Genomic DNA, 24,233 nt, shown 5'->3' with positions numbered 1-24,233 from the left:
TTTATCCATTTGAGTTTATCTTTTAATTATTGTGATGCTGTTCCCCAGAGCAGAGAGAGGCGCGATGAAAGATTCATGTGAAGCTCTTTAATATGGATTCTTTTGGGGATAAAACTTACTGTAGCTCTCCGGTGCTTTTGTTTTTTGCCTGTGTGTGTGACCTTAAAGGAAGAGAGATGCTGCGTTTCTACGTAAATCAGCAGATCAGCTGCAGCATTAAGGTTATATAATGGGAGGGTGAGCCCGAGTCCAGAACACCACTTACAGCACCTCAAGAGGCTATCATTTTTAATTTAGCACCTTTCCCTGGCTCCCTCTCTCTTATGCATGTTTCAGGTCAGCCTGGTGCAGAAGGCATTCTCTGTTGAGGCTCCACCTGAGCATGAACCGACACAGCTTGTGTGTGTGAACATGTGTGTTGTGTCAATTTGCATGTGAAGTACACACAACATCTTTACTTTCCTGTGTCAGTTAAACGCCAAGGAATACTTTCCATATAGAGGCTGCTCAGCTCACCAGCTTTCCTTCATTGGCGTGTAAAACAATCCTTGATCAGTCTTAAAAGTGAGTGAAGACGCTGCTGCTCCAGTAGCAGCCCCCCCCCCCCGCTCCCCCACCACCACCCTTCCCCTCACTCACTTCGCTGATTTAAATGAAAAGACGGGCAGCTCTTAGGAAGTGCTGAGGCATCTGCTTTGACAGGGCTGTCGCACCGAGGGGACTTCAGCACAGCAGCCTTTTACAGAAAGCAGCACACACACACACACACACACACACACACACACACACACACACACACACACACACACACACACACACACAAACACTCACACACACACAAATACACACACGCATACACAAAGCGAGTGGCTCTTAAACAAACACACATTCTCAGATGTAAGAACAAGCATGTTTGTCCACACGCACACTGCACAGTCTTTGTTTGTGCTGCAATCACAGGTAGCTGGAGGGGTTGCAAAGTTCTCCTTGTGCGATAGAGAAATAATGGGAAGAGGAAGCGAGCAGGGGGAAGACGGGTTGGTGGACCGCCAGGATGAAAGCTTGGCAATAAGCTGCAGCTCTCCCTGCCTGTCAACTGCTGTCATCGCTCTCAGAACCTGCGAGATAATTGCTTTTCTTTCTGTATTACCCAATCCTTCTTTTTTGCTCTCCCTCATTTCCTTCTTTCACTCATCCTCTGTCTGCTATGTTCTCCTTTCTCTCTCCTTCTCTCTTTCATTCTCCTCGACATCTCACGGCCCGTCGTCTCTCTTTACCACTGCATGAAAACAAAGGACTGGCTCTCCTGTGGAACCTCACCTTGCTTTTAGTTTCCTCCTCTCCCTGCCTCTTGGTACATGATGGACAAATCAGTGACAATTGGCTTGTTGGAAGCTACAGGAGCACTCTAATTCTAATGTGTTTTTACTTGAGGGCAAGCAAAGTGAGTGTTTAGGTCTTATCACGCTACATTTGTCACCGTAATCACACGAATTTCTGATCACTTGAAACAAAATTAAAACTGAAATGAGAATCTCAGCTGACCTCTCCTCATTAAGTTATGAAGAAAACAAATAAATATCACAGACCTCCAGGTGGTTTGTAAATACTTAATGATTAGCTAAAGTCCATTTCATTTAAACTTTAGGAACTTTTGCGTTAACAGAGGAAGTAATGTTCAATCCCTGCTGCGACTATCATCAGTACATGTACCTTTTTAGATCTTTAAAACAACACCACACAACATTAACAAAAAATTACAAAATAAACACAAATTCCTGATGGATTAATATGTAACACAAATATTTGAGGTATACAGTCAAGAATAATCCTAGACACCATTTTATGTATTATTCAAATATCAAGTGTGTCACAAAACTAAACATGTTCATCTCTTTAATATGGACAATACACCCCCCATTTTATCTAATTCACACACTAACATTTTGTCTATGTTTTTTGTACATCTTTTCTTTTGCCTTCCATGACCTAAGACTGTATATAAAAATCTACACAGACTCAGGACTTAATTTCAAATTCCTGCCTCTGACTTACAGGGCTTTACATGTTCCGTCCCACATCTCCAGTGTTATTACTCAATTTAATTAATTTCATCCTTTACTGTACATTCTCTTGAGTCTGGTGACTTAACACATCACAGATTTATTAAAGTCTTTAGAAGGTAGAGCCTCTGCCTACTGAGCTTCGTTTCTCATGACTCTACACTATGCAAATGCAGGAAGTTGGTATCTATTGAGATTCAAGTCCGGGGTTGAAACCTTCTTATTTCCCTTTGCCGTGAACCGTCCTAATTTCACTGAGTGGGCTTGTCAGTGAAGTGATTCCGCTCTAAATACGTTCATAATTTACATAATTGCTTATCCTATTGTTGTATAGATATCATACCTGTGTGTTTGGGATTGTGCCGGCGGGCTCGTGTGTTTTCACTGTCGTCTGTCTGATGTTAAATTTAACCTGTAACGTGTGCAGACTCTCAGATGTGCACTTTAAATAAACTGAGGTTGAAGATGGAAATGGAGCTGAATTGATTTGATAGGTGTCTCAACTTGTTTTTTGTTGTGTTTGTGCAGCTCTACACTTTGGAGTCAGTCAGTCAGGTTTTACTCTTACAAACTGTCTTCCTTATTGGGACAAAAAGCAAGTCTTCGTATTGGATATTTGTAAATCGCAAATAATATAAAACCAAAAACCTGTCTTTTAAATTGTAAATCTTTAGCTAAAGTCAAATAATGCATGATTATTATATTATTTATATGTTGCTAACATATACATAACATTCATTGTGGCAGTAAAACACCATCTTTTAGCTTGTAAAGAGCTGATGAATCCAAGCAACATTACCAGCAGCTGTTAAAGATATTTACAGCACAGTAGCTGGTGGCATCTTTTAAGAGATTCTGTGTTTCCCTGTTTAATTCTGCAGATGCAGGACAGAACCTGCTGACCTGAACCTGCTGACCGGCAGCAGTACACCTGCATGTATGGGTGTGGTTTTATTTTGGCCACTTTGCATCGTGCCCTTGTTTATTTCATCACTCTTAGTTTTTACATCAGTGGAAACACACTGATTGTGTCATTTCAGTCCACAGTTATTATTTGTTCTCTCTCAAACCTGAGTCCAGTTTCAGTTTCTTGGCAAAGAGCAGGATTTCGCTCACCGACCTACAGAGCCGCCATTAAGCCTCCAGCATGTTTTCCCTGAGTTGAATCTGCTTTTCAGAGCATTTGTATCTCAGTCCCAGTGAGTCGGGTGCTCATTGTGTTCAGATCAAAGTGAGGACATGTGAGAATAAAGGTGTAGGTAAGAAGTAATTAATGGCATCTCTCCACGGTGGATTTGGCTAAAGACAAACATTGAAAAGCACAACAATTGCACAGAAAGTGAAAAAAAGCCAGAACTGCTTTCAAACTGGGATCACTTTGATCCCAGTTTCATTTGTAGTATTTTTATTGACCAAGGTATCTGTGTTCTTAAAATGCACAAGACAAATTAATTATGAATGACAAAACAGGGCGACAGAGAACCCTGTGGAGCTCAGAGCCGAGACATCTCGGTGTTCAGAATTCCGACATTCCCTGGTGTTGTACCCCAGTGGGCTTCCTGTGTGGCTGAGGTTGGACCGACTGATTTGAAAGGAGAAACCTCGGCAGGTATTCAAATATAAATTATCTCAGGAAAGGAGAGTTTTTTTTTTTCCAGGTGCTAAATCCCTAGTCCTGATTTGGATGTAAACAAACACTCACCGAATTTACATCTAAACTTGTTCTTGGTGGCTTTATACAAAACGTAGTTTTGCATCTTATTTTTATTGCTTGTTATTGTTGCTCTTTCTCCCTCTGTTGGAAGTATGCACACTGTGATGGTGGCCGGGTGCTACTACCACAGAGACTCATTAGATGTCTCACTAACCATTAAGTACTTTTTCTCTGGCGGCTTGTGGTTTCCAGACTTTACTCCAGAGATCCATATTTTGTAATATTTTGTGCCAGGAAATCCTATTACCTTAAATCTGCTACATTATGAGTCAAACCATTCACCCTGTCCTCGTCCTCCACTGTTGCTGTCTACTCTATTCACTGCTCGCATCAGGCCTGAGACTGCAGGTGCTCCTCAGTGGTTTGGATTTTGTTGGCCCCAGTTTAAAGCTGCTTGTTCAATAGTGTGCATTAGTGTGTAACTGACCCTCCATGCAACCTTAGGTCACAAACTCCATTCCATTAGTTTTCTTCGTAAATAAGCCAAAGAATAAGTTAGCAGTTCCTCTGGTGATGTGTCATGGGACTAAATGAAGACATTTTTATAAGGTGACATTCTTCTTAAACTAAGACCTATTTATGTTTTTCACAGATGAAAATTCATTGTGGCATCAGTTTAATCAGCTTACATGTGTCAGCCTCAAGAGGTAAATATTTTATTCAAATGATTAGTTGTGCTCTTGAAAGCCCCAGTGAACAATGTGGCTGTGAACATGGTTTTCTCCTTCAGAGATCATGTTTTTACATAAGTTTGTAGTTTTCCTTGTCTGGTAATTGACTTGATTGAGTGTAAAAATCAAATGGCACAAACATCTTTATAAGGTTAAACGCGCTATAAATATAAGCTTCAAATCAATTGTATAATCCACCTGTATTCTCTGTGGTTTGATGTGTTTCTTCTTCTCAGGTGAGGACGTGTGCATCAGCCTGTACGGAGCTTGTGAGGAGATGAACTTGAATCTAAACCCAGACTCTATCGTGTTGACCAACACTTACATCTCCATGGCCAACGTAAACAACGTGTCTCTCACCAACACCAGTGACATCCCCATTCACTACTGCTGGTCAGTGTGGCCCAGCCTGGAAGAGCAGGACCTGTGCTTATTGAGGTAATTGGAACGGCCAGTACTGAGTTGTGCTTTTGAATGGATTTAATTTCAAAACTTGATCAGTGTAAGCCACACCTCTGTCTCTATCTGCATTCATGTAGAAAGTAGAATTACCTCCAGAGCCGTTTCTCCTTTGTACCAATCAAGTGCAGCCAGAAATAGCTCAGGTGTCCATCACTTCCTTTTCAGTCGACAACACTTTGTTCTTTACCTGCTTCATTTTCTCTCTGACCCTTTCTTGTTTCTCTCTTTGCTTTGTCTTTCACTGCCCCCCCCCCCCCCCCCCCCCCCCCACAAACACACACACACACACTCTCTCCAGGGACAGCCCAGCGCTCCTCAAGAAGGAGGAGGTGGAAAAGGAGCGGTTGATTCTTCAGTGTGAGTCTGACCCTATGGCGATCCACCCCCTGCTGGCCAGAGCTGTGCAGGAACGTAGGAGCCAGGATTCAAAGGACTACTTCCTGGCCCTCTCACACAGCTGCATAACCGTGGATCCAATGGTGGGTGTTCATGTGATTCCTCTTCTAGTCTCTCGATATCCTCTCGGTCTTGCTGCCTGCAAATATGGAAATGGTCTCTGGGAATCTGTTGTGGATTCCCCCTAAAACGATGAGAAGATAAGAATTAGATCTGCCACAAACAGTTAGGACACGTCACTGTTGTCATTATTTAAATCCAGTCTGACTCCTCAGTGGCAGGAGGGTCACTTCCTACCGAGGGACCTTCAGGTAGCCTGACCTGTTCTGACACTGCCCCCTCCCTTTCTGCCAGTGTCTCCTCAGCTCAGCTCAGCCGAGTTCCCTGGACAGAGGGAAAGGGAGGATAATGAAAAACATGTCATCCTCCGGCCCTCTCAGGACAGTAAAAGGGGGGGGGGGGGGGGGAGTAAACAGTCTGCAGGCCAGTCACAAAACAAACTTCGAGAGGGCATTTGAGAGAAATGGAAACACGTACTATGCACAAACATCTGTACACATACATAAACACACACACACACACACACACACACACACACACACACACAAACACACAGACATTGGTAAGTGTTAGTTGCAGTTGGTAGAGTTCAGTCACTGACTAAAATTACCAATCAACTTCCACATTGTTTCCTACTCTGACATTATTTGGTTTTTGGTTTGTTTTGGTTTTGTATTTGGTTACATTAGTTTTTATCTCCTTTCAGTAAAATAACCTTTGTCTCCTTTTACCTTCACGTGGCTCAGGAAGGTGAAATATGGCCCAACGTCACTGCACAGTTCAACATCGTCTTCAAGCCAGAGGAGTCCAAGCTCTACCAACAGACCATATACTGTGATGTCACAGGTCATTGTCTACCTGGAACATGCGTCCAAATACAATACACAAGCACAGTGATGGGTTTATCATTTCAACACACTAAAAGTTATCAATGTCTAGCCTGTAGCTGCACTAGCAGCACGTTGGTTTAATATGAATATCCCCCCCTAATAAATACAAAAATATTCATGAGCTCCCCATGTTAGCATGTCATCAAGCTGTTCACTGATAATGTCAACACAGGGCACTGCTCTAGTGAAGATAGATCTGGGTTTACCTTGGCAGACTTCAGATTAAATTATGACTAAACTCGGAGTTGTAAATGTCGGCCCCAAAGTCATCTTTATTCTGTTGAACCAAATCCCTCAGAGAACCAGCGGAAAACCACTTTCTTTGGTTTGTTCCTCTGTCCCTCTGAATTGATTGTTTTAACAGCTTCAAGAGGAGTGTACACCCCTTTCTGAGAATCTATAGCTTTGGCTTTCTCATAAAAGATCCTCGTCCCTCAGTGAGTAGAGCCTCGGTGCAGACAGAGGCTACACAGACACGTCTGGGTCGCAAACCAAGTCTGTTGAGTTAATGTCAGAGGACAACTGCTCCTCGATCAAACTACTTATTTGAATCACCGCAGATTCCCCCCCCCCCCCCCCCACCCCCCCCCCCCCCCCCCACCCTGGAGGACTCATTGTTACTTGATCTAATTTTCATGAGTCAATCCAGTCACCAGGCACTGGTATATTCATCTCATCCCAGTGGTAGAAAAAAGGTTGTTGGCAAATTTGCATGATGCCTTCACGTGTTTCCTCTGAGCCGGAGGCCAGATTTACATGAATTTCCATGTTTTCTGAGGTGGGGATGACCTGACCTGTCCATGGCGGTGGCAGCTGGACTTTAGATGACTAGGGTTAGGGTTAGGGTTAACCCTAACCCTAACCCTATACCCTAATTCCTCACTTTGCAAAAAGCTTTAACAACTTATTAGCAAAACAAAAGGACAGAGCTCTCATGTCCAAGTCTACAGTGAAAGAAGTAGAAGGACGTAGCAGCAAATCAAATGTTTACCAAAGAGTTTAGACATTTTTGTATCTGGTCAATCTTTTAACTAAAATCATCAAAGCCACCTGCAGTCTGTGTATTTTGTTGTTACACTTTTTGCCCCCTTGTTTCCTTTTCCTCTCACACCGTCTTTCTGTTCCTCTGCCTCTGACTTAATAATTCATATTTCCTATGTCCGTCCTTTATCTACTCACAGGTCGTGAGTCTCGGTTACCCCTCACAATCCAGGCTGAGGGCATGGGACCTAAACTCCGCCTCAACTACAACCTGTTGGACATGAAAAATGTTTTCATCGGTAGCAAAAATTGTTTTGAGGTGAGAAAGTTAAGGCAACACTGCAGTTGCATTCCTTCCCTATATACCTGACTATAAACGGAGGGGTTCCTGTCTAAATTTAGATTTTTTAAGTTAAACTAATGCACTTTAAACCTATATTTCTGAGGGTCTGGGGGTGAAGGATGGAGCGGTTGTCAGGATAATTGAAAGAAGAACATTTTATTTATTTCTTTTTAAGTCAACTTGCTGTTACAATGGTAACCATATAAGTTCTCGTGAATTAAGAAACAACCATTCGCTGATGTCACTCTTGACGTCTTCAAAAGTTGCACTCTTGCTTTGCATGGCACGGTGGTAAAGTTGTTAGCACTGTTTCCTCAAAATAAATTTTACAGATATTGTATCTACTTGATTAGTGTGGGACTCGAACAAGATAAAAACGAAGAGTTGAATGATCCTTGTATTTTCCAGGTACTGGTTTCCAACAAGGGGCTGATTGATGGCCCCTTCCAGCTGTCATGTCCCGACACCACTTTCGGACGATGTTTCTCCTTCAGTCCCGAGGAAGGTGTCATTCCCTCTGGGGGCTGCCAGATTGTGGAGGTCACCTTCCACAGTCGCATCCTGGGAACCTTCTCTGAGGACTTGCAGCTGGCTGTCACAGGGCAGCCCAGACCACTTACCTTGACCTTCAGGTGAAGTTAGCCAGTGTTGTAACTCAGATCGTAATGGAACTTTCTGAATCATCTAAACAAGTGTACAAACTCATCTTGTGTCAGGGTTACTAGTAGAAATATCACCTTCAACCAAATGCAGGATGCTCTTTAAGAATCCTTCCACTTGCTGTCATTGTTTCTCATGCACACGTCTGTGTCCTCACTTCCAGGGGCTGCGTAGTTGGTCCCACATTCCACTTCAATGTCTCAGAGCTCAATTTTGGAGATGTGGCCTTTGGTGGGTATAAACTTTTTCCCTGTGTTCATTCATTTGCTTAATGAGATATATTATACTCTTTACAACATGCAGAAAGAATTTGTTTCCACCTCATCCTCCTTTGATTCCTTTCTTCCAGCTTTGCAATCTTTATTAAGTTTTCTCACATTTACTCTCCCTGCAGGCTTCCCATTTACAACGGTTTGCACCCTCTTCAATACCTCTCTGGTGCCGATGACCTTTGCCCTACGTGTCCTTGGAGATGGACTGGGATCGCCGAGTGTTAGTTGCTCCCAACAGGTATCTGAGATGTCCAGAAACAATTGGCAAAGCTGCGCTGTTAGAGACATTCATGCACGGCCTGTGGAGTTCACCGTCAAACCTGCCGTCGGCTCCGTTCGGGCCTTGTCCGATGTCACCATTAAGGTAAGTTTAAAAAATGAGTAATAAGCCATATAAATGTATATACATTGCTCTCTGTTTTATTTTTAGAAATGACACACCCGTAAAGCTGTACCTGACCCAACACATCTGCTGCCATAGCTGTCAATGTGTTTAACACAACTTCTTTGTGGGGTACTCAAGGGCAAGATTGTGCTGAGTCATGTCATTCTGAGATTGTAAAAAACATTGCACACAATACACATACATACAATTTTCCATTACATTTAAAGTCAATTCAAGTTTATCTTTACCTTTAACAACAAACATGCTTTTGTTCACAGTGTTTTCATTCTAAATGATGTCAGTTCGTTCGTCCACGGTTTGATCTGTAAAGTTCACCTAGCACTAGTAATAAAACACTGCATATTTAAAACATCCTGTGGTCTCATTCTGTTTTTGTGTGTGGGTGTGTGTGTTATATTTGCAGGTGACGCTGTGCTCCAACACAGCCGGGAGCTACAGGCTGGCGCTGGTGGTGGATGTCGACGGTGTCGGGAAGGAGATCAAGACTCTGCCCATCAATGCCAGGTCTGAAGTGCAAATCACAAATGATTTAATATGCAATCACACATCAGTTGGATTTAGTTACACATTTAGATCATAAACACAGATTTTTGTCCGAAAGTGCCATAAAACTACTTGATCCTGATCTACTGAATAACTGAATGAATACAAATGAAACACCCTCCCTCTGTTCTTGTAAGATCACATATCATCTCCTCCCAGATGATAAATATGAAAATGTGTTCTGACATAAAATGTATTACAGCTGTGTCACAAGGTGCCATAAAGCAGCAGAGCTTTATCTTGATTTTTACAAACTCTCTTATCAGCCTTTCTTTGAAACTACACTACGTTTTTATCCTGCATTCACCTCTGTTGTGCTGCTGCTCATTCTCTGACAAGCTGTGAATGAAAGTCCACTGAACCTGCTCACAGGTGTCGACAAATCAGCCAAGTCTGTGTTAAATATTCAGAGCCTAATTTGCATGATAATACATTTGAATGTCACCTGCACCATCTCTCAGAACGGGGCGGTAATCTGACTTCCTCAAGGCAATCACCTTCATTGTAAATTTATGAAACAGTTCTAATTAATAGTCTGTCGTTTTGGCACGACGCCGTGCAATTAATGTTGTGATTCATAAATAAAGCCCTTTCCTCTCCCCTCTGTCGGCCGCCTCCTCCGTCTCTCCCTCCGATGATAGATGTGTTGTGCCTGAGATTGTGCTGGAGACCCCGGTGTTGGATTTTCAGAGATGTTTCCTCAATTACTCCTATGAACAGCAAGTGCGGCTCAGCAACCCCAGCACTCTGCCGGTCTGCTACGGGCTGCTCGACCAGGTGAGGTCACTGACGCTGTTGAAATAACGTGGTGTTTACAGGGGGAGATTAATAGAACAAGATCCGTCAAGGCCCAGTCATTCATATTTAATACAATGGCTCAGTTCCAGCATTTCAGTGCTGCAACATAAAGAGTGCTAATCTTTGACGCCTGATCTAAACACTTTTTAAATATGTGTTACAGTTCCTCAATACAATGTCTAAAAACAACTGGACCAGATTTTTATACTTCTGTGTACTGATCCCAAATGTCTCCATCAATTAATCCTCAATTTTAATCAAGGTATCTTGATGTTTCATTTTGGCTTCATCCATTTCCATCATATCAGTTTTTTCCAGATAGCCTCAGACTGTATCGGCCACTCGTAGTGGATCAGGAGGGAATTCATTCATTATTCAAACTTTAATTCCGTGACCAGTTCTGTGAACATGATTCTTGTCAGGTAGATTTTCATCTGTGATAGTGTTGAAGACAACAACTCCCATGATCCTACCTGATTTATGGCATCGTCACACTAGCGCTTTTGTTATCGTTTTGATTGAGAGACACCTAGTGGCCAAAGTAACATATTGTATGTTTGAATATAATGTTTATTTTATAAAAGTCCGACATTTAGGGAAACACAAGAGATGAAAAGATCGATATCACTCTTCTGTCTTTTATAAATAATCTACAGCCACTAGCGTGTTAGCTTAGCATAAGAACTGGTAATCGAAGGAAAAGCACCCACCTGGCTGTGTCTAATCTAATCTAATTAAAAACACATTTGAGATCAAATACATATAGCGCAACTATATTTCTGTTTAATTTGATTTATATTTGTAATCTGTATGCACAACAATAGATCTTAATTTCTACCTGTGAACTTTCTTCTATCAGGAATATGAGGAGAATCCATCACAGCTTTTTGGCAGTTCTCGACCCAGAGGAGTGATTTTTCCTCACACTTCCGAGATGGTTCCCGTGTTCCTGCTGACTAAGGCTGTTGGAAGGCTGCAGCACAGTCTACATATTGCGGTGTATGGCAGTGTTCATCCACCCCTGGTCAGTGTGTGTGTGCGTTTGTGTGTCTCTATGTGTGTCTCTATGTGTGTGCTCCCGGGTTATATCTGTGCTTTTGTAGGTTAAACACATAGACTGTGTGTAAAGATGGAAAGGATGTCTCCACTTCCTCCTATGAAGTGGGAATATCCCACATATGGACACTGGAATCTTGTGCTTATTTTCTCTTCAGCTGTTTATATATATATATTTAGATATATTACTTTATTTCTATTTTAAATTTTGATATTCTATTTTATTCTATTTTATACTATTTCTATTTTTTTTATAGGTTGGAATTACTTGAGCATTGCTGGAAGAGAGCCTGTGACTCAAGCATTTCACTGCCAGCGACTGCTTAATGTTATTGTTGTGCATTTGATAATACAAATTTTTGAATCTTGAATCTTGAATCTTGAATGGCATCAATTGGAGCCACAGTCTTTGCAGTAGTGATCATGACGTGGACCTGTAGTATTGAGGTCAGCAAGTCACATGTCAATCTCAGCTGTCAATCTGGTTGTTTCATCTCTTATAATTACAACAAACTTAACATGAACACTTACAAAAGAATGAGCTAAGATGACAGGAACCATGTTTGAGAAAAAAATCATAGAACGTATACTGATTATTTATTTTGATCCATGTCCCGTCTGCTAACAGGGAGTAGGCAGAGTTTATCTGTACTGCAGCCAGCTTCACTGAAGCTGTCATATCGTTAATCTTCATACTCAGTCCAAGGTTGAATACAAGTGTGTTCACTATGAATACCAGCAGCATTATCAAACTCTAATAACCTGACTCTGTTCTGTTCTATCCTAGGAGGTGGTCCTGTCGAGTATTGGACAGGGTCCAGTTGTTCATGTACAGAACCCACAGCTGGACTTCGGCAAAATCCCAGTTCTGACAGACGTCACCAGGACCCTCCAACTGTCAAACCAGTCCCCTACTCCAGCCAACTTCAGGGCTCGCATGGTACAAACTTCTGCCAACACCGACACACCTCCCAACTTACATACTGAATGAATAGCATCAGGCTAAAAAGCATCTTCTACTGAAATTAGGATGAAAGAAGCCACTTCCCCAACCCCGCGGATCGAGTAGCAGAGTGTTACAGAGTCTAGGAGCATATGGTGATGAACTAAGAGCAGCATTACCTTCTTTCACCGGTCATTTGCATTTCCATTCACCAACTGGATTTCTCATATAAACGTTATGTCTGTCTTCCCCTGCTCCTGTGACTAATTCATTTTCAGTGGAATTGGATACGTAATTAATCAGTTAATGGGTTCAATGCCTTGTTAGCTCTTGAGATAATTAGTTGCCTGTTCAATTCCAGCTCTATCCCCGGAGCGTAAAGGATTTTCCTTATAAACCGGTCAGACGGAGACATTTGATCAATTAACACTGACATAAATGTAAGAGGCGATCAAGATCCGGCAAACTAATCAAATAATTCTTAATCTTAACTGTCCTGCAGTTTCGGATGTTTTGGACATTTAATGCACAAATTAGTTGTTTGATGTTAAAGCACAATGTCAACCACAGCTCCACTGTTTTCCTCTCTTTCCTTTCCCCTGACCCTCTCAACACTGAACATTTTTAACACACTCTCTTGTTTACAGTGTTACAGTCTTATAACGTGTTGCAAGATTGAATAGCTGAGTTCCACCTGTTTTCACTTATCATGCTGACTCAGTGTAAAAGAAGCTCTAATCTCTGCGGCAACGTGATATCTACAATTCATCATATTGAGTGTTTCCCTTTTCCTCCTGAAAGCCCTTCTCTCACAGCGCAGCGCCTTATCAGCGATGCCTGATATCCAGCTGGAACAAACTTGTGACTGCAACCAATGCCTCAATACTTCATACGCCCGCATAGACATGACTGTACGAGCACGGAAATTCACACAAACACACACATACACAGGCAAACCCTGGTGTAACTGCAGTTGTGTGACCCTGTCCTCTCCTCTGAGGCAGCGTGGAGAAGGAGTTTCTCCTCTGCACTTTGAAGCATCAATCGATGCAGATTCTCCTGGAATTACATTACATCGAGCTCAATAGGCTGGCAGGGAGCCACACAAGTAGACTTGATGACAGAAGATCGCAGGGGTGCTGCGGAAAGGTTTCCACACTTCCTCTTTATCTCTGTGAAAAACTAACTTTGACTCCATCGCCGAAATGAGGCTTTTATTAATTATCTTATCACAAATATCTTGACAAAATTCCAGCACCACAGTTTGCAGTTTGAGTAGAAAACCCTTCACCTAACACAGGATCAGACTTTTAGTGTTATTGTAAGTTTTCAGATATGAAGACATATAGAGTGTTAGAAAACTAATTTAAAACAGAACATACATACAGGACAGGGATGCTTTTTTTTCTGCACCCGCCGATAAAACAGATGCGTTTGAAATTCAGACAAAATGTTTGTCTGTTTTTGCCATCCACCAGAAACATGAGCTCCGTATTGTTCACACAACAATATATTGAATGAGTCGTGCTGTATAATAATTGACAGAAACATTGGCTGCAGCATCAATGCAGGATTTATGCAGTGTGATGTTTTGCTGATAGTTGCAGAGCAAAGCCCAGATCCCGTCTGACTTTTGCTGCACACGAAAGCGATCAATTGTAATAAAGCTGTGGGATGCTGCAGATCTGATGTGATTATTGAGATTCTATCCGTCCTGCGCCGCTCTCCAGGGAGTCGACCTCCTGCTCTCACAGCTCTTCAGACTCTACCCACCCCTTTAGCACGGTTGACCCTAGTATCGACCCGTCCCAAGTTGGCTTCCACTGCCTCCTCCTGCCGATCATAAACGCTGAGAAAGTGATCAGCGACTCTCAAAGTCAACTGCTGGTCAAGTTGTTTGAGGCTTTTCACATAATTTGTTTCCTTTGACTTTCCTCAAACACAGATGTCGATCAAAAAATTTATATTTCCCTAGTCCAGTATTAGTTTCAGTGAGACAACACAAATCCCAATTGCCGTGTTTGAGTGACGACATATTCGCCCACTGACCAGCAATCTATTGTGTTGTCCTACAGGCAGTGAAAGTGCCTCGGCTTCATTCCGTCTGTAGGAAGCTTATTCTCCAAATCCCAATTAAATGTTTATGTTCTCGCCATCCATCAGCAGAGATGCTGTACAGAACATTGATTGTGATCTCGATTGGTCAGATCCAGTACAGCGAGCACAGTGAAAGGCCATCTGCTCTGCGGAAAGACTGGAGAGGAACATTAGATTTAAACCTGTTTGTTCATTACGCTGGATTTTATTCAAATAAATGCAGTCGAACAGTCCATGAGCTGGGGATTATGGAGCTTGTTCTGCCGCAGTCTCTTTTAATGCTTACATCAGGATGTAGATAGGAAACAATTATTTTTAAACTGTTCATTTATTACTGCTTTTGTACATTTACTTTACTACAGCACATATATCATACTTTCCGTTATCATTATCACAGTAAGGAGATATTTAATCTTATGTTAGACAGGCAGGGAGCCACTTCTCTGCTCTTATCTCTACGAGCTTGTGCCGCACTGAGAGGTTGATGTGATTATGCAGCTACATGATATATACATCTATCTTTCCAGTTCCATCTGTAGCATAGGTCTCAATGGCCTGTGGAGAACAGTTAGAGGAGAGTGCCCCCACAAGGGAGATCTTTTCATGCATCACATTTCAGCTTTGGAAGTGGCTGCTGTAGGTGTTACTACGCCCATTTCTCCGTTCTGCAGATCCACCCCAAGGCAGACATCCCATAGTAGCAACACTGTTCTGTTTTTGTTTCCTCAGAGCCGCGGGAAGTCCTTCTGGCGTGTGAAGCCCAGTGAGGGTGAAGTACCACCGAACAGCCAGCTGGAGCTTTGTGTAGTTGTGAACCTGAAGGACACAATCGAGTTCCAGGACAGAATGGAAGTGTCCATCCAGCACAGTAGAACGCTCAAGGTCCCGCTGTCTGCCACAGGCACCGGCACCACAATTGTTAGTGACAAGCCTTTTGCCCCAATCCTTGACTTAGGGACATACTTCAGGTAAAAGAGGTTTCAACCATGAGTCTAATTATGACTTAAAGCAACACTATGCAACTTTTATACCTTAAAATAGCAGCTTCAAAATAAGCTTGATGGTTGAGTGAGTGTGAACATGGAGAATGTTTTCAGACATGGCCCACATTCTACCCAACAGGCTGCAGGGGGCGCTGTTGCTCAGTAAAAGATACATGGTGTTCCTTTAATATCAATGATGTAATGATTTAGAATTGAAAAGGTTTACCTCACAACTTGCCGCATGTCCTTGGTGTCCTCTGTATTAGTCATGAGCCATGCCAGTACCACTTCAAGCTGACCAACCAAGGCCAACGGGTTCACCGGATGTACTGGGGGACTGATGGCAACCCGCCCCAGACCAAAACCCGCAGGTGGAACAACTTGTCTGGTCGACCCGTCCTGCCCCCCATCTCGGACCCCAAGAAGAAGGATGTCCAGAAGCGTGGATCTCTACTCTCCTGTCATAGAGACAAGCCAGTGTTCAGCCTCATGCCTTGTCGGCTGGAGCTTTTCCCAGGCTGCTCGGCTGATATGGTGCTGACGGGATCCTCAGACTCAAACAAGGTAAAACAGTGTGCAGCTTGTGGGCCCAATTGAATAAACTCAAGTTGTTGCAGTGAATGTACAACACGTGTGTTATTGTTTTTCAAGGTTGTACAGGAGCGTCTGCTGTGCAAAGCCATCGTGGGTCAGCAGGGCTCTTACGAGGTGCTCATGTCTGTAGATGTCACCTGTCGCTTTGTTGCTCCTGTGCTCGACTTCTCCTCAAAACAGCTGAACTTCTACATCGAGAAGGTGAGTCCAAGGATCACTTATTAATTAACATGAAGCATAATGACTGGTAGGTGTAGGTGCTGTAGCATGGTGTCTTTATATAACTGGATTAAACACAGAAGCAATGTGTGTTTTTTTCTCACAGGTTCCAGGAAATGATATCAGGCCTCTCTATGAGAAACTGGTCTTGAAGAACGTGTCGTCTCTGAACCTGTCCATGAAGCTCTCTCTTGTGGAGCCATTCTCTCTGTGTGATGCCCCCGGAGCACAGAGCTCAGCTTCCACAAGGGTACACACAATGCTCTTCTCTGTATTTGTGGAACAAAGATACAGACCACATATTTAAAGACGCACCAATCAGTTTTAGAGGGATGCTAACATATTAAAATAGTAAGTAAGGCCTTTAGAAAATTCGCCAATGTTAATGTAAAGTTATATTTATTTTATTTTAGATATGTAATTGAGTGAATATACATTTCTTAGAAAGGGAAAGAAAGATTGCACATTGAAACAGGTTATTTAACAGGTGCCGTGATCCTGTTTATATTTTTATTTCTAACTCCGTCTCCTTCTCTTTCCTTTCACGACTTTATATTAATTTTCTACCTCATTCAAATGCCCTTGCTTTTAAAGTCTGTGATATCTGAGGCAAGAATGTTTTATTGGAATCCACAATTGGATTCCACATTGAAAAGCCTATGGCAGGTCTCAGAATGAAGCCAAAGAGGAACAGGGTATTTTGATAAGACCAGGTCCCGTTGCAGGATTACATTAAACGTCTCATTAAATAGTAGGAGGGTTTTTAAAAGGGTCGTGAACTTTTCCCTTGGTAGTCATCAGATAAAATCCTGATTTAATGATTCTTTTAATCGAGCGAGCAAGTTGTGTGACCACTGATCTTAAATCCCGTTGATTTGTTAACCCACAGGTTTTAACTGGTGTCATGTCTTTGTCCAGTCCATGGCTTTAGGTGACGGGAAACAGGCTGACTTGTGGGTGTGCTTTCATCCAGATTGTCAAGATCGGGAGTCACGAGTCGTGGAGGAGGTAACAGTGATGCTCTTATCAAATTGATCCATGCATCCATTCATTTTTCTTATTTTTTAATATATTCCCCAGAGAGCATAATGACATATTGTATGCGGCAGTAGTTCCCAAACTGGGTTTAACATTTTATTTTATTTTTCCATAACTCCAAAAATTCATAATTTCCCCCAGTTCCTTGAGGTGCAGTACGAGGGACACCCACAGAAGGATTTGGTGGCGCTGCACGGTGAAGTCCACTTCCCCAACCTGCACTTCTCCTCCACCACAGTGGACTTTGGCTGCGTGCTCAACCACTCAGAGACTAAAAGAACAATCACAATCACCAACTGCTCCAAGTTGCCTGTGTCCTACCGCTGGGCCTTCCGGGAGAACCAGAATCACCTCAGGTGTGTAGACTGAAAAAACAAGTTTTCACTTGATTAATTATCAAGAGAAGAAAGTGATTTAAAGCTGCATGCCGTATAACATGCAACATTAGATTAGCGAAGAGGACATCTTCCTGTGGATGTGCGTCGCTGTTCCTGGGTCAAAAAGCCTCCACAGGGCAACACCATATAGGGAGGCTAAGGAAGAGAATATTCAAATAGATTGAGGTAAACATCCAAGTGATATCGAAGGATAATACAGACAGTGACTTATAAGTAGCGTGTATATACTGCTGGTTATGACCTGGCACGTAGAGGGAATAATTTGACCGATAGCTCAGAAATTTGGATGGAATCTGGTTCAATAAACAGTCTTAAACACACCCAGGACAAGTGATGCACCAGGATAGATTCATTTATGCCTCCACTATGGCTGCAGGCATTGTGTTTTCAGGCTGTCCGTCCATCTGTCTCTTGTGAACACAGTGTCTAGTGAGTGCCACATGAACACATAGCTTAGTTTTTTCAATGAATGTGTCTGAAGAACTCCTTTAGAGAAAATCTTTTACAAATTCTTCACAAATGTTATGTGGTCAAATGTTCAAGATTAGGGTGGATTCACTTATTGAGTTTTTTGGCCATCTTACATCTGCCTTTCGGGAATTATTTCTGTCTGGGAATTTTTTATTTTTAATTCCCTGGTGAGGAAATAAACCATCAGACTCAGTGATCAATTCAATGATCTCAAAGTATTTAATAAATGGTCAAGAAACAATTTACAGAGAATAGATTTGAACACAGACAGAGTTACTGAGCAAACACTTGGCCAAGCGGGACAGAATCTCCAACACCACTGCAGGTATCAAGATTCTGACAACAGGTGACAGGAGATGTGCCAGTTTTATGCACAGCTCAAGGGTTCACGTCATCCTTCGATATCATGCAGGCAGGACGTGTCCAGTGGTCAGACTTTGTCAGCGAAAGGGGTAGATGCCCCCCTGTCTCCTGAGTGTATAGACATTGGGCAAAACATAAAATAGTCACAAGGGCATTTAGGCTCAAAGTAACTTACATTTCCTGATATCAGGCAGATGCAAACATTAAGTGGAATTTATATAATGATGTTTCATCAGGTCAATCCAACTGAACTTTGAGCATTGCTATCAGGACAGGAGGATCTGTTACATTTCAAGGATAACAGTTAGATTCAATAATTTCCATGACAATTTCAAAATGGTACCAGTTGTCACATGAACGTTAAAATAACAAAGTCAGGATAAGAAAACTGGAGAAAAATGTATTTCTTTTAAGGTTTGTCCTTGAAGTGATTTTGTTTTCTACAATTTTATCCACGGAACATTTAGATTATTTTATTACTTGCATGCACTGTAAAACATTAAGACTTCTTAAGTTAAACAGCAGAACAAACACAAGATTTAGAGACAGGAACAGAATGAATCCCCAACTAATATTAAACTGTCTTTTGGGAGAAGTTAGTTCCGTAGCTACACATTTAACTCTCTGAATCGAAAGCCCGGGAAGACAAATCTCCTGATTCTGTTCTCTACAAAGAGTTACAGTATGCCTCTCTGCAGCCTTTGCTTCGACTCCCCCGCCCTTGAGATGGACTGTGAATACTATAGTAGTCTGCCTGTCCATGGCCTTGAACCAACTACCTGCTACAGCTCCACAAGATTTATCGCCCTCCGTCGTCTTTTCCTCCTCCCGCTCTCTTTCATCTATCTGCATTCTTCCGTTCTGCACCTGTCCTTCTCTTAATCTCAGGATTTTACATCACCTATTTATTTTTTTATTTTCCTACCTCGGCTACCCTGCTTCTTCTGCTCTCTAACTAATCCTTCTCTCCTCTCCTCTCCTCTTACGTTGTGACCTTTCCTAACAATCTGTCTCACAGGCCATCTGGCTAATTAAATGGAGACCTCACTGTGCACACTCTCCCTCTCTTAAGTCTCTCTTTCTTGCTCACAGAACCTGCACTATCTTGCCATGTTAAGCTAATTACATCCCTATCAGTAATTACACCACTGCCTTTTTAGCAGAGGGATATTTTAATAGAGCGAACTCTGTCCTGTCTTCCTGTCCTAATGAGAGGAGAAGAAGACATCATCATCAACTCTCTTCCTCGCTTCCCATTGTTCCTTTTTTCCTGACAATCTGCTGCAAGTGAGATGTTTGTGGCTCAGTGGGCTTTGATGAGTTTTACTGGGGCTAAACATTGGAAAACACAGCCACAGTCACACGAAGGAAAGAACAGATAAGACACACAGAGAGAGAGAGAGAAGAATGGCAGTGTACGCTATTTCTGTTTTGCGCTGAGCTCTTACAGAGTCATCATCTGCTGTCTCACCATCTGTTCCTCTGTCCACACGAGTGGGTTTTAAACTATTTCTTAGGAGGACCCACATTTTTTAAAAGCCTCCTTTTTTTCCGCATGGGACCAAATGTTTTCCATGGGCTTGGACAGACTCTTAACCACCAAAGGAAGACGTTGACCCACAGAATTTATTCACCCTCCCATCTCCCACTGCAACACCAACTAATTTATGATTCCAGAGGCCAGACCAGTTCATCCCTTATAATAACGTTCATCACAGATTTGACCATACAACAGTGCCCCCTGCTGGCTGCGTCACCACGATTCACTCATGCTGACACACCAAAAGTGAAGTATTCTTGGGCAGACGATTTCTGGTACACACTTGAATGTTGCTTCGTATGTATGCACACAAACACACACACACACAACCCACACACACATACATTCACACACACTGGCAGCGAAGTGTAGCCAGCGTTCGGGTGATTTGATATAGAACTTGACCAGTCCAGCTTTGAGATGGCTTCACTCACTAAATCTCTTTCATTCTCTTCCATGTTTATTCAGCACTTTGCTGCAATCTATCCTGACCTGTTTCCTGCTACTTGCCTATTAAAATTCCTCTTAATTATAGAACACTCTGTTTAATTAACTTGATGGATACACCCAATCTGATCCCATAGGGAGGGCGAGAGTAGAACAGACAGAGAAAATGAGAGTCGGAGTTCTGTGGGGTAAAATAGTTCCTTCTGCACTTGGGTATTATAAAACTGTGTGTGTTAATGATATATTGGAAATACAATAGGCTGTAATATAAATACATAACTTGGTTGCAAGAACTTATATGTAGATACGTCATTCTGAAGCTTTTATCTGCCCATTTTCATGAAGCTGGAACAATTCACATTTCTTGGAGTCATTTTTACAATATCGTATATCTGTTAGTACGGGATTTCTGTCATGCAAGAAAAAATAAATGAAAAACATCTATTCTATCATTCTTTCACTATCTTAGAGAGACAGAGATGCCAGAAGAAGAGAATGTGCCTGACGATGGGAGAAGACATCCTCCTTCCTCTTTAGCTCCCCTGAACCCAAGGACTGGTGTGGATGAGGTTTTTGACGTCTTGCCGTTGTACGGTCGCCTGCAGCCTGGAGACCAGCAGCTCGTGAATTTGTCTTTCTATGGCCACACACACATCAGCAGAGAGGTGACAGCCCTGTGCCATGTGGAGGAGGGGCCCACATATGAAATGAAACTCAGGGGAGAAGCGTCAGTAATCAGCTACAGCCTTGACCTCACCCACGTTAACTTGGGTGTGCAGGTACGTCCCATCCAAACTCTGTAGAGGTTTTATTTTACGATACTTATTTTTGTGTTGATTTGCCTCCACGTCATCTTGTTATCCTGTTTTTTTCTCGTCCTTCTCCCGTTGCCATCTGTGTGCTCACCCATGTGTGACACATGATCTCTCAGACAAAACTAATGAGATTTCTTTCTTTGTGCAAAACCTCAGGGAACAATGCAAACTGCCATATTCAAACTGACACTCACACGCCTGAGGAGAGTGTTTGCAGTTTTGTTTGTGACTTTGCACGGCGACACGTTTGCAGCATCACTGCCATTTGTCCTTTTTGTTTTGACCAACGAAACAATCTCACTCTTCCCTGCTTTCACTTTTTTTAATTTTTTTTTTATTCTATTATCAGAAAATCAAACTCTGAGCGATAAACTGTAAGAGAAGTGCAGATACACATTTAAAGTCAAAGTAACTCTGCTGAGACTTTTAACCTCAATGATTTCACAATAAGAAAAAGAGAGACGAGACAAATCGCATTAACCTTGAATGTCACTCTGCAGTTTTTCTGCAGTTTGATATGCACTCCCTCTTTATGTATTCAGACCATCCACACCAGTTTATCATTTATATTCAAAACAAAGACATATTGATTTTTTATTTGGTTGAAATGAGCAATTCAGCAGAAGATTCTCTGACCTTCTTGTCGGTTCAGCTCTATTCTCTCCAGCTTTCTTTTCGCTCTTGCTTTCTCCTTCTCTTGTTCACTGATGTCCTGAAACTGTTGGTGTTTGTTGACTTTGGGATTTGGGTCTCGGTTATTTCCTCCTTGGGTTGAGTTGTCACCTTTTTGTCATTCCTCATGTTTTTGTGTATGGTTTTTAGTTTTAAATTTGAAACTCTTCTGGTCTGGTGTCAGGTCACTTCCCTTCCTCTTATTTCCTGCTTCCTGGATTACCTGCACCCGAATGTGTCACCCCCGTCGCCCCTCCCTTTAGCTTTGTGTGTACTTCCTGTTTGCCAGCTCATCTTGTAACTTTGAATACTACTGCGTTCTAGCATCCTTACAGTTTACCTTCTATGTGTATTGTGTGTTTTTTCTTTTGGTTGTTATAGATACTTGACCGTTACCATAAACTATAAGTATGTCACCTTCACTAGCCATTCACTCCACCTGAAAACAATGCGTGAAGGAGTTTCCCCTTCACGCAGGGGAAAGTCTGTCACATCTCAGTCTCCCTCTTTTCCTTCCAGCTTTTCGATCACGTCGGGGAAGGTGAGGTGACCCTGAGGAATACTGGCAAAGTGGGCTTCAAATTCAACATCACACACCCACAAAACCAGGAGGAGGCAGCAGCTCTGCGGAAGGCCCCAGAAGAGGAGGAACATCGACAAGATGCAAAAGATAAAGGAGAGAATGAAGAGCTGCAGATAGTCAGACCTGGTCAGCTCATGGTCGTCCCAGCCTTGGTAATTTCAGATGATTCTAATTTCAGATATAAAGGGTTCAATCATTATGAATGCAGGGATTTGACCTGTGTGTGTGTTTGTGTGTGTCAGGGTTACATCGATGCTGGTGCGGAGCAGCGCCTGCGTGTGCTCTACCTCCCCGGCACCCCAGAGGTTTTTGAGAAGCGGCTCCAGCTGAACGTGGCGTTCCTTCCAGCTCAGGACATCACTGTGACTGGAGAGGGAGTGTTCCCAAGGATCAGCCTGGACCTACCTCGAAACCTGTGTACGCAGAGACACACACTCCTACACACACATATGACTGTGTCCTCACCCAACAAGCCAAGGAGATTAGATTTTACAGCAATATGTCTTGAAGCGCATCTGCAACAGCCAACAAAAAGATAAATTGTATAGTAGTTTCTTCTGTTTGCCCAGGTGCAATTATCATGTCAGGAGATGTTAAACCCTGTGAACAATGTCAGGAGTTCTTCTCTAAGCACGGAAATGGACAAACTTCGTCACGCTAATAGATGTAAACACAGGGTGCTCACCACACAGTGTAATAGGTTATCGATTCACACAAGGAAAAAGAATCAGCTCCTGAACAGAGCTGTTCTTCTACATCAGAGTTTTAGTCCCAAGTGCTGCAGCTAATCCATGTTTCACCCAAAATGGTGCAGATGATTGACAGACATAAATGAATGCAATTGAGGAAACAACATGACTTTATTCCTAAGTCAATTTCACATTCACAAACATGGAGGATGCAGGGTCTATTACTTTTACTGCAACCTGCCACCAGGGGGCCATACAGATGATTTGGCTTTGTTTTTAGTGGAACTGTCACGTCGTCCATCTTCATCTACAGTCTGTGGTGTGACACTATGATTCTCTTACAGCAAACGAGTGCTACAGTGACGCGGTGCAACAGGCCCGAACAACTGTGGAGGCAAAGGGGGTCTCTGCAAATGGTGAAGGATCGACAGCAGAGGTCAGTCGCACACTGGTAATAAAATAAACAACAATTGAAGTAAAGCAGGGAAACAAGCAGTGAGGCAATGAGGTTTTATTTACCCCAAAAAATAAAAAACTATATATAAACCAAGAATTGAGCAAATAGGCGTATAAAAAAGATCAACAAAAGGTAACTAGACTCAATATGACAAGTGAAGACTGTGTTAACTGACCCAAAACTCTCATACCAATGTGATCAGCATAAACTATCATTTCCATGTACATGGTTTTCCTACAGGAAAGTGCCACTACAGCTCTTCTGTTGGTAACAAGCATCATTTGTAGGCCCTTCCCATCATTCTGTCCATATATGGATTTTCCAGGTGGACCTTTCTGGGTTGTTCTCTGTCAGGGGCTGGTTTCAGCGCTGTCTCCGATATTCAGTTATTTCTGTTCTTTGTTTTTGGCCCTTTATAGTTTTTATATTCTCAAAAATGCTTTATCTGAAAAGCCAATGTTTGGGCTCTTACTTCTTCAAAGGTTCTTCAAGCCTCACCATACTTTGTTGGACAGAAGACAGACATGTTTTCATGGTAACCTTCACTGGTTGTGAAAATGATTGATGTGGGCGAAGGAGGATCCTGAATCTCTACCACAAACGTCTTGA

At 42.4% G+C, this 24,233-nt stretch overlaps 1 protein-coding gene across 1 annotated transcript in view; it reads left to right on the top strand.

Annotated features, from left to right (window-relative positions):
- The window catches only part of hydin (HYDIN axonemal central pair apparatus protein), a 56,957-nt gene that overhangs the window by 8,292 nt on the left and 24,432 nt on the right, over window positions 1-24,233 (top strand). Inside the window, exons 7-27 of the mRNA XM_062389655.1 lie at window positions 4,685-4,886; window positions 5,209-5,389; window positions 6,113-6,212; window positions 7,438-7,556; window positions 7,989-8,212; window positions 8,404-8,471; window positions 8,635-8,876; window positions 9,322-9,422; window positions 10,103-10,238; window positions 11,119-11,283; window positions 12,103-12,255; window positions 15,085-15,323; window positions 15,605-15,902; window positions 15,990-16,133; window positions 16,258-16,401; window positions 17,070-17,159; window positions 17,331-17,545; window positions 20,878-21,187; window positions 22,415-22,630; window positions 22,721-22,895; window positions 23,512-23,603. Of these exons, the coding sequence (XP_062245639.1) occupies window positions 4,685-4,886; window positions 5,209-5,389; window positions 6,113-6,212; window positions 7,438-7,556; window positions 7,989-8,212; window positions 8,404-8,471; window positions 8,635-8,876; window positions 9,322-9,422; window positions 10,103-10,238; window positions 11,119-11,283; window positions 12,103-12,255; window positions 15,085-15,323; window positions 15,605-15,902; window positions 15,990-16,133; window positions 16,258-16,401; window positions 17,070-17,159; window positions 17,331-17,545; window positions 20,878-21,187; window positions 22,415-22,630; window positions 22,721-22,895; window positions 23,512-23,603 (3,614 nt within the window). The remainder of the gene's footprint in view (window positions 1-4,684; window positions 4,887-5,208; window positions 5,390-6,112; window positions 6,213-7,437; window positions 7,557-7,988; window positions 8,213-8,403; window positions 8,472-8,634; window positions 8,877-9,321; window positions 9,423-10,102; window positions 10,239-11,118; window positions 11,284-12,102; window positions 12,256-15,084; window positions 15,324-15,604; window positions 15,903-15,989; window positions 16,134-16,257; window positions 16,402-17,069; window positions 17,160-17,330; window positions 17,546-20,877; window positions 21,188-22,414; window positions 22,631-22,720; window positions 22,896-23,511; window positions 23,604-24,233) is intronic.

This window comes from Platichthys flesus, chromosome 6 (assembly GCF_949316205.1).
Source record: "Platichthys flesus chromosome 6, fPlaFle2.1, whole genome shotgun sequence".
Taxonomy (NCBI): Eukaryota; Metazoa; Chordata; class Actinopteri; order Pleuronectiformes; family Pleuronectidae; genus Platichthys; species Platichthys flesus.
Note: the sequence above shows the minus strand (reverse complement) of the source record. Positions and strands in the feature narration are given on the sequence as shown.